The 10,620-nt window shown below is 43.3% G+C and overlaps 1 protein-coding gene across 1 annotated transcript in view; it reads left to right on the top strand.

The window, feature by feature from the left end:
- Positions 1 to 6,783: 6,783 nt before the first annotated feature.
- The window catches only part of DOK7 (docking protein 7), a 564,177-nt gene continuing 560,340 nt past the window's right edge, over positions 6,784 to 10,620 (top strand). The window contains exons 1-2 of the mRNA XM_078678539.1: positions 6,784 to 6,995; positions 7,117 to 7,162. Coding sequence (XP_078534665.1) covers positions 6,942 to 6,995; positions 7,117 to 7,162 — 100 coding nt within the window. The 5' untranslated portion in view covers positions 6,784 to 6,941. The remainder of the gene's footprint in view (positions 6,996 to 7,116; positions 7,163 to 10,620) is intronic.

The raw sequence follows: 10,620 nt of genomic DNA, 5'->3' as shown, positions 1-10,620 counted from the left end.
CTTCCTTCACCACGTCAAGAAATGTGAGACTGTTTGTGCTCTTGGTGAGGGTAAATTGGATGTCGGGATGTCTGGAATTGACCCATTGAAAAAAGCTATCCAATTCCTGTTCTGTGCCTTCCCAAATGCACCAAATGTCATCTATGTAACTGTACCACTGCTTCAGATGTTCCCGATGAGGGTTGTTATTCAAGATGTATTTGTCCTCAAATCGTGCCATATATAGTATGGCCATCTCAGGAGCGAAGGGACAAGCCATCGCAGGCCCCTTTGTTTAGACATAGACTGAATCCTCAAATTTGACATCATTTGTTTTCAATGCGATTGAGTCCAATTTCATTTTTTTTTTCTAATTTTCAAAACCTTTATTGACAAGTTCAATACAATCAAAATACATTTTACATCAGATCAGAGCAACGTACACAGTGGATGTCTAGCCAAATTTCCTAAATGTAACGACATTACCAACATGCAAGAGACGAATTCTGTGAGGCACTGATATGACACCAAAATTACCACATTTTGTAAAGGAGGTAGGGGCACCACTGCAGGGATGGGGCAAGCACAGTGAGCAGGGGAAGCAGGAGGATAGAGGGAGGCAGTTATTGACCAGGACCAGAGGCGGCCGCGGACGAGGTGCTGGCGAGAAGCACGGGGGAGGCAGCACGACTCAAATGAAGCCGGGAATGAAGATATGTCACTAAGGGTCCCCATATGCCAATTGGGCGAGATCTTGCGGTAACTAAGTACCAGAATTCAGTTAGCAAGGTCTGAAATCTTGAGGCGTCTTCAAGCCAATGAGCAAATTGGGGCGCTGGTTTGCGACCCCAGCACATGGCCACCCTACGCCTAGCCAGAACGAGCAGCATTGCAATCAGGCGGCAAGAAGCTTCCGGGCAGAATTTAACAAAGCCTAGCAGACACAACGGTGGAACGGGCTGCATCGGTGCAGAGGTTATCTCGGAGATGCCGGCACATGGCGCTGTTAAAATCTGGATTGTGGCGTAAACATTATCAGCGCCATCTTGTCCTTTTTAGATCCATACGTGCGCGTAAGCAGCAGCCATTTTGATTGCCATGGCCTCTCTGCCCACTCCCGATAGCCAGCGCGTCTCTCCCCCCTCACTCTCTTGTCTCCCCAAGCATCCTCCCCGCGCTCCGGCAACCCCCGATCTCTCCTCCTTGAACCATAAACGAACCATAAGCGCGATCCTGCCTCAGCGCAATATCCCAAGCCGAAACCCTATAACCCTTTCATCCCTTCACAGGAACAAGCCTTTGATATCCTCTTCCTCCCTGCCCGATTATCCAAGCTGTTCCCAGGCCACCGCCAGGCCCCGCAGATGTAGTTTATTGCCCCCTACAGTAGGAACTCACCCCATCAAAGGAGCGGGGATTAATCAACGCTTTCGCACCCCGAAGATCCGACTGATCACACACATCCCCGTTCCCAGCGGAATGCCCAGCTGCGCGATAACCATCACATGCTGAGATCGGGGTGGGAACTCTACTGTAGATGTGTGTGGGAACGGGCCTGGACCGGGGATTCCTAGGATGTCTTTTCTGTCCTTCAAAGAAACATTACGGATGCAGTGTATGTAATAAAGCCATAAACCTGTGTATAAGAGGCCAGGCCTCAGAGATGCGGTTAGAGCACCTCGAGAAGATACCCTGTTGTCTGATTTGATGTGTTCTGCTCCGTCGGAATAAACTCCTGTTTCCTGCCTTCTGTCTCCAGCGCCTGCCTCTTTGTTTGGTAATCTCGAATGGTATGAGAGGCGGCTAACGCCTGGCAAATACTGAAGGGTTCTTGGTCGAATTCGGCCCTTACCATTTAACAGCGCCTGCCAGAAATCTTACACATTAGGGCACAGCCACGATAGATGAGCAAAATCCGCTGCAGGGGCAGCGCAAATCATGCAACTATTGTTGGGTATGAGTCCCAATTTGTGAAGCAGAGCAGGAGCGCGGTATAGCCCCTGTAAATATTTGAAATGAATAAGACGAAGCCGGTAGTTGGGTGACAGTTTCTTTGTCTGATTGCAGCAGGAGAGCCAGTCAGCCTGGGCGATATCCATGCCCAAGTCCTCGTCCCATGCCACGTGCGCTCGATCTGTGGAGATGGAGGTGGATGATAGCGTGAGGGCGTATAATTTAGTGACTATTTTATGAGGAGTTGGGGATGTAAATATGAAATCAAGAGCAGGCATCGTAGGCGGAGGCTGGGGGAACGTAGAATGTATCTCCCTACAGTGCGCAACTGATAAAATAGTAAAGTGTCCAACGGACCAGAAGAGGTGGGAAGAGAGTAGAATGTGTCACCGGGATAAAGATCTGCCAATGTCAACAGGCCCAAGCGTGAGGCATGTTTGGACATGCAGGTTGGTTGGAGAGGGGGAAAAGCAGGATGCTGCATATTCGGCATGGCGTTAGCCGATAGCATCGGGACATTGGAGAGTTGGCGCAGTCCGGACCAGGCCCAGCGCAAGGTCTCGACGGTGTCCACCTTCGCACGAGGGTGACTCGCTGGGGCAAATAAGGCCTTAGTCAGATGCAATGTCAGTCTCCACAGCCACATGTGGTGGATCCAAAAATGCAGAAAGCTGGTCTGGGCGCTTAAGGCGTAAAGCTTAAAATTAGGAGCGCCCAGACCACCTACCGACATGGGAAGAGTGAGGATATCATACGCAACCCTGGGCTGCCTACCGGCCCAAACAAGAGAGATGATCAAGGCACGAATTTTACAAAAGAAATGAGCAGTGAGGAGAATGGGGATGTTTAAAAAGAGGTAAAGGAATTTCGGCAGAACCACCATCTTGGCAATAGCTGTACGGTTGTCAAGGTACAGTGGGAGCCGATTCCAATGCGGAATTCTAGACTCTAGCCAATCCAGATTAAAGCCGATTTCAGGATGAACTCAGATGGTACCTGGTGTGGACGAATCCGGGATTCAACGTTTTTTTGAAAGACATGTTTCAATAATGTCTGAATTAGCTAAAAAATGGCATATAGAAAAAGTAAATAATATTACTAAAGATCAATCGAATTAGACAATGATCTCAGTCTGGTTAATCATTAAACAGCAGTACTAAATGAACAGTCAGGATTTTGTCTGGTCATAAAGTTTAATAGGTCTTTCCTGACCGGCTTAGAGGCAAACCGCTTTGCTTTAAAAATTATAATAAAAAAAGCAGTCTGTATTTCTTGTAGGGCTAGCATTCACTTATCAGTTAAACAAATACTGCCTGCCTTTCTTGATAAAAGCGCCAAGAGCCAGGACTAGATATTTTTCAGAATATATGTCTTTCTCTTCTCATCCATGCTCTTGTTCAAACAAACACATTATTGAAGTAACAGGGCACACAATCTAGGTTCAGGTTTAGTATCTTTTTTTCAACTTCTACATTGCTAATCACCAGTCTGCAAACTGACCTAATCTTTGCTATCTGTTCACCCCTCTAGACATTCGTATAACCTAACGAAGCCCCTTCTGGAACTCTCTCCTAATGATCCCATCTAATTCTCTCTGATTCCACCACAAACAAACTGGGGTAAAAACATGGATGGTTTCTCCTGAGAACACAAACTAAACCCACTAACCAAAAAACACTAAAAAGACCACTAGCCTGGGGTTCTGGTGTAGTGTACTATTTCCATAAAGCACTTCAATACCTTGTCAGGGATTGTAAATGCTATATAAATGCAATTATGGTACAGTACAAAGCAACTCAGCTCTTCACAAGCACCTGGAGGCTATGATGTTTAGCCTCAGTCTCTCTGGTAAAGTGATGGTTGCCTAACATGAAGATGCCCTAAATGGTGCTCTAGTATATGTTTTGCACTGGAAGGCTACCCTTCCGGGACAAAATGCTATGCTTAGACTAACTTAAAAACACTTCCGGCTTCGAAGGTGTGTTGTACCATGCAGCACACATGCAAAGTGGGAGGAATAAAAATATTTTTCCTTTTTAACACCGGCTTCAAAGAAGTATTTGTTTTTGGTGCAAATCTCTATAAACTATCATTAGAAGGTAGGGTTGTGTGCAAAAAAATGGGAGAAACCCCATGTTCCGCCCCGTGGCGCAAAGTAGCACAAAACAGCACTTTGTGCTGCTTTACGTTACTTTCAGGCATCTTTCAAGTGCAAAATAAGTTTTGGGCTGGACAGTAAATCCAAAAAAAAAACATTTTGTGCAGGTTAACGTCAGTCAGGTCAAAAGGTTTTAAATCTGACCCTTTCTTTGTGAGGACCAGTTCCTGTAGTGTGTTTAGGTACTTTAGAGCACGTGTGTGTGTGGATGTGTATGTGCGCAAGCACAACAGATCGATCCTCGTAGTGTGGGTAAATCCTGAGAGAACCAGACAAACACTATCTTTGTGAGGACTGGTTCACTCTGGGGCCCCGTGGCATGGGGTGTTTAAGTACTTTAGATAGAGTCTATCAAAAAACTAAAAGTGCAGTTACACTTGCCTCAGTCTGCTTTATAACCGTGTATGTAGGAGAGAGCATGTTTGATTGTGTGTGGCAGCCACGTAGAGAGCGTGGAGAGCGATCTCAGCAGAAGAGACAATAAGAGGGGGGGGGCTCAACTAACAAAAATATTACTTGTTTTTGAAGTGTGATGTGTCTTTTATAGTTTAGATGTAGAATACCCCCCTTCATTACAATGGAGGCAGAAGAGCACACCCCAAACATCCATCAGAAAAATAGAAATGCTTCTGTGAGCTGAGACAAGCTGTGACTGACATTGTCTCAAAATAATGGCAGAATATTTCTGAGAAAAAAAGCTTACTGAAAACACCAGACAGTCCCAGTGTACAAAGGGCAGTCTCGGCATCCAGATGCTTTTTTAAATGTTTAATACATTTTCCGGCTTTTCAGACAAAGGTCAAGTGATTCTGCAAAGCAGATCTGAAGTGTATGTTCATCTTTTCATCTTTCTTTCGGCTGCATTCTCTCAGCAGAGGCGACTCTGAGTAGGAAAGAGGCAGAGGGACTCAGTGTGGAGTTCCTGCCATAGCTAACGTTATGTAAACATAGCCTTGTAAATGTGTGCTTATAAATAAATATATATATATGTGTGTGTGTGTGTGTGTGTGTATATATATATATATATATATATATATGGTATGTTACCATTACAACGAAACTTTTACAACGGACTACTTTTACAACGCAACTTTTACAACGCAGGAACCATTACAACGACCTACCATTACACCGCATTTTTTTACAACGCAATACTTTTACAACGCAATACCTTTACAACGTAAGTATTGGTAAGTATATTATTATAGTAAAAATTTTATAAGTTTGGGTTTTTGGGTAAAGGGGTATTTTTAGGGTTCAGGGCAAGGTTTGGGTTTTTGGGTAAAGGGGTATTTTTAGGGTTCAGGGTCAGTTTTGGGTTTTTGGGTAAAGGGGTATTTTTAGGGTTCAGGGTCAGTTTTGTGTTTTTGGGTAAAGGGGTATTTTTAGGGTTCAGGGTCAGTTTTGGTTTTTTGGGTAAAGGGGTATTTTTAGGGTTCAGGGTCAGTTTTGGTTTTTTGGGTAAAGGGGTATTTTTAGGGTTCAGGGTCAGTTTGGGGTTTTTGGGTAAAGGGGTATTTTTAGGGTTCAGGGTCAGTTTTGGGTTTTTGGGTAAAGGGGTATTTTTAGGGTTCAGGGTCAGTTTTGGGTTTTTGGGTAAAGGGGTATTTTTAGGGTTCAGGGTTAGTTTTGGGTTTTTGGGTAAAGGGGTATTTTTAGGGTTCAGGGTCAGTTTTGGGTTTTTGGGTAAAGGGGTATTTTTAGGGTTCAGGGTCAGTTTTGGGTTTTTGGGTAAAGGGGTATTTTTAGGGTTCAGGGTCAGTTTTGGGTTTTTGTGTAAAGGGGTATTTTTAGGGTTCAGGGCTAAGTTTGGGTTTTTGGGTAAAGGGGTATTTTTAGGGTTCAGGGCCAGGTTTGGGTTTTGGGGTACATGGATACAGGGTAAAAATAAATTAAAAATAATATTAAATTAAAATAAATTATATTATTTTAATTAATTACATTTTTTAAAAAATATTATATATTCACCAATACAAGGATACAGGGTACAAATAAAATAAAAATAATATTAAATTAAAATAAATTATATTAAATTTAATTAATTACATTTAAAAAAATATTATATACTTACCAATACTTACGTTGTAAAGGTATTGCGTTGTAAAAGTATTGCGTTGTAAAAAAATGCGTTGTAATGGCAATTCGTTGTAATGGTTCCTGCGTTGTAAAAATAGCGATGTAAAGGTATGCGTTGTTAAAGTATGCGTTATAACGTCATACATCCATATATATATATATATATATATATATATATATTTATATTTATAAACAATTACAGGGATATATTCACATATTCACAAGGCTACACGCCAGTCCTACGTTTATGTCTAGCCTGTTCCTGTTTACGCTTCCTAAAATCTGGTCACCCCTCGTGTAAAACAAAATACGCAAACCATTAAAGTGGAGGCTCTGACTAATGCCTCCGAATCGTGTGCGTATAGGCCTGTGCGTGAGGCACCCCTGACACTTGTGCTTCTATTTCATTCGTAGCCCCCTCGTCAGCCCCTTCAACTCGCTGGATGGCACCCAAATTAGGCCTTGACGGGTTAAAGCGGGCCCGTCTGCTAGCCTCCACCTCAGTGCCAACCACACAAACAACTGTTTGAAACATTCGATGCCTGCGGCCGGCTGGGCAGGGCGACGGGGTGACGCTGCGGCAGGGCGCGCGAGGGGACACCGTCCCTACGCCGAGACGTGCAGCATGCCGCTGCCGCGAGCTCGCCTTGCTGTCTCTCTCCCGCGCTGCGACCTAATAAAGCTATTTTGAAAGTGACCCCCGCAGCCTCAACAGACCGAAAGAGAGAGTGGGAGAGCGCGAGGAGGGAGCAGCTGTTTGGAACCATGACTGAAGATGACGGATTCTGTAGTGGTGGAGGGTCAAGTCAGATTGAGAGATGGAAAAAAGGTCAGCGAATTGGGACATTGCCTCCTTCTCGGCAACTTTCTTTTCTGGGTTTTGTAGAGTTTTGCGGACGGAGCCGACCGAGCCTGTGTAACAGATATCCTGTTTTGTTTCTTGCTTACAGTGGAAGAGTAGATGGGTGGTGTTCAGGAAGCCCTCCCCAGTAGCAGGTATGTTCATGCTGTGTGGCGGCGGCGTCACTGCGCATGCGCGCCGGGCTATATTTGCTTCAACTCAACTTTTAATAGGCATAAAAAGAACCGTACCCGTCACTTTGTAAGCAGTTAACTTTACGATTCTTTCTTATTTAAATATTTATCCGGTTCCCCATGCAAGTGTAAAACGAGGACAAACCGACTCAAATACAGTCGAGCCGGACGCAGGCCACGCGCTTTTGTTTTGTAACATGGACAGAAGCTGTTTTCTGAGTGAAATCAGTGGCCAGGGAAACGTGGGGACACTCGTCCCTTCAGCATGGCGTCCGGCACTAACTTCTCCGAATCACATAAAGGCTTCTTGGAAGCTGACAAGCTGGATACAAATAGAAAGAGGTTATTGAAACTACCGAAAAGCGCAATTAAACAAGTTGCAAGGAAGGCGACAAGGCAGTGCCGCGCTGTCACTGCAGTATTACTTTCCAAAGAATGCTCAACTGGTTCTTGTTTTAACACTCGTCGATCTTTCCAGACATTCGACCCTGCATGTGTGATTATGTTTTATTGCATTGAGGCAGTATATGCGGTGGGGCACGAGAGGCCAAATAAGCACAAAGGATTACGTAACATTTGAATAATGTGTGCACCTAGACAATCAACATGTACTCTTTTTTTTATGGAATGGCAGTTAGCAGATACTGAGGTGGATATCTGACTGTTGTGTTTGTGTAGTGTGTCTGTTTGTATAATGTCCAAGATCTGTTTTAAATTAGCATGGACTTGCAACTCACTCAGAGTCACCTACAATGGGAAATAAGTTTCAGACTTTCATTCGTTTTAATAATCTTTAACACATATGGCGTGCATGCTTGTATATCCCAGAAGGTGATTTTCATACGTACATGTTTATGACAGTTTCCTTTTATAGGTTACAAAGAGAATGATGATGCTGAGCTGTGATAATAGTTTAAAAGCAAGGACAAAGATGTAAACTAGGTAGGGTCATGGATAGGATTTTTTTCTACCTTATGCAAAATTTGATGATTTGGGGAGCAGTCTGGTGCCCATTGCTACTTGCTTGTAGAACCCACATGGCAGCCTGGAATAACTTCGTCGTAGAATTGGCCCCGGAAGGGGATAGTAGAGCAGGTGTCTTGTATGTCTGTAGCCTTTTAATGCTCGTGCATATACAAACACTATTATTAATGGAGTATATTTGGGAAAAATATGAAGCACACAGAATATTATATGAAACTGAGATTAAATGGCATGTGGCTGTATATGTTTTACATGAACATTGTCTGGTTTGAACATATATCGGCCCTCGTGCTCACTGCAGGTAAAACAATAATTTAGGGTGGGTTCACCGTTTTCAAATAATTCTTTGCATGTCTACCAGGCACCCAGCCTTCTTGAAATGTTAGGGGTTGTTCTGTAGGGGGATCATGTTGGATTACGCCATTGAACTCTGTTCCATATATTGCAATGATGCAAACGTGCATTGCCCTTTCCTTGCTTAAGCTGGTGAATCAAAACCTAATGCACGTTAATTGTTTTTCCTAATTAATAAGAAGAGAAGACGGGACATCAAAGGGGTTGTTTAACATGTAAGGCGAAGTCTCTTTTCTTAACATGCCAATAATTCATTTAGTTTTAATTGACAAAGCCGCACACTCTTCAGAACATTTAGGGACTTTAAACATGGCTTTTGCAGCTGTTTGAGCAAACAGGTGGTTGGGTGCTATCCAAAACATGCATTTTCTGCTGGCGAGAAGTTTACTTTTCTCAGTTCTTGCAAATCGCACCGTTGTGCATGCCAGGTGACAAGGAAATTCGGGAAACTATAGCTGGACACAGCATTGAAGCCTCCTATGTTAGCAACATTGTCACAGAATTCACAAATCCTGCCCACCATGTATGTTCAGAGCACTTGAAACGAATGACCAGGAATAGCTCTGAAGGGAAAGGAATTCACTCCCACATATCTCATATGATCCAGAAATCTCTCTCAGCAGACAGTCCCAAGAGGAATGCGCCATTAGCCAGTACAGGCTGCATACCGACCGTGGGCCATATTACAAAACGGTGCACCAGTGCACATATTGAACAAGTGATCTGTTGAACCTTTTTGTTGCGTATGTACATTGTAATGACTCTACAGATTTTGTTCCAGTCCATATTACATGGATATGTTTGCGTAACTGCAAAAATCCAATAAAAGAAAACCAACATTGTTTTCTTTATTTGCTGAAAACCATAAAGCAAAGTTGATTTGCACTACTTTTATTACAATCATAGTAACACAAGGGGCAAACTTTTATTGTGTTTTGAAGTTCCAGGGCCGTATTCCATAAGAAACAGCACTCTTATTAAATTGAGGTGGAAAATTATTTGGGGGAAAATATTCAGTCTGTGAATATAACCACGAAATTAGCACCAGCTCTGTTTTAGTAACATTCAATTGGGTCCACTTATAATTAGTGTAGCGTTTTATTTTTCTTAAAACAAAATTAAGGCTGGGTCTATAAATCCTTGGATCTCTACTTGTATTCATTCTTTTTAATTAACTGTTTATTAACTGAATGGTGATAGAACGTTAAACCATGGGAGACCTGTCGGTCTTGCAGAGGTGGAATTACGTTATAAAAGAGGGTCAACGGTGTCGAGACTAGCCTCACGTGGTTAGCAAGGCTTTGTCTCCATACGAAGAGCAGTGGGGGCTTTTGTTTATGTTTACTACGTGCCAGCTGTCCGGCTTTGCTGTATTGGATATAAACAGCTTCAGTTGCATTCAGTAGTTGAAGAGTTCTCAGAGGTTTGTGGCTGTAGGAATCCGGATTAGAGTGTTGGTTTCAGATGAGGTAGAAATATTAGTGCAGTGCACGTTGGGAAATAGATATTCATTTTCAAGGTGTAAAGTTACGGAGTACGGAGAGTCATCGGGTGATGAACGGTTGTGAAACAGTGAGGGTTCAAGTCTTGGAGTCAAAGTTGGAAAAGATCTGTATCTAATCTAAAATGATTTATAAACAGTTGAATGGCATCCTGATGCTGATGGTATACTTAATTCATAGACAGAGCAAAACAAGCATTTACAATGCGACGGTTTCGCCTTTGGAAAAGTTAGAGCTATTGGCATTGTAAATGACAACATTTGTATTTATGTGTTCGTTTTGAAAACAGATAACTAAATGGCATTGTCATTTACATTGCCAATAGCTTAATCTCTCACAAATGTGAGACCTATTGTACCCTACGGACGAGCTCAGCATACAGCAATTACTACCACACACACACACACACACACCCAGAGACACACACACACACACCCAGAGCCAGCCACACACACCCAGAGCCACACACACACCCAGAGCAGTCACATACACACGCCCACTGGAGCAGTCACACACACACACACTGGAGCAGTCACACACACACACTCTGGAGCAGTCACATACACACACACACACACT

This window comes from Lissotriton helveticus, chromosome 2_2, assembly GCF_964261635.1.
Source record: "Lissotriton helveticus chromosome 2_2, aLisHel1.1, whole genome shotgun sequence".
Classification (NCBI taxonomy): Eukaryota; Metazoa; Chordata; class Amphibia; order Caudata; family Salamandridae; genus Lissotriton; species Lissotriton helveticus.
The sequence above is the reverse complement of the archived record's forward strand: the minus strand, read 5'-3'. Positions and strand labels throughout refer to the sequence as shown.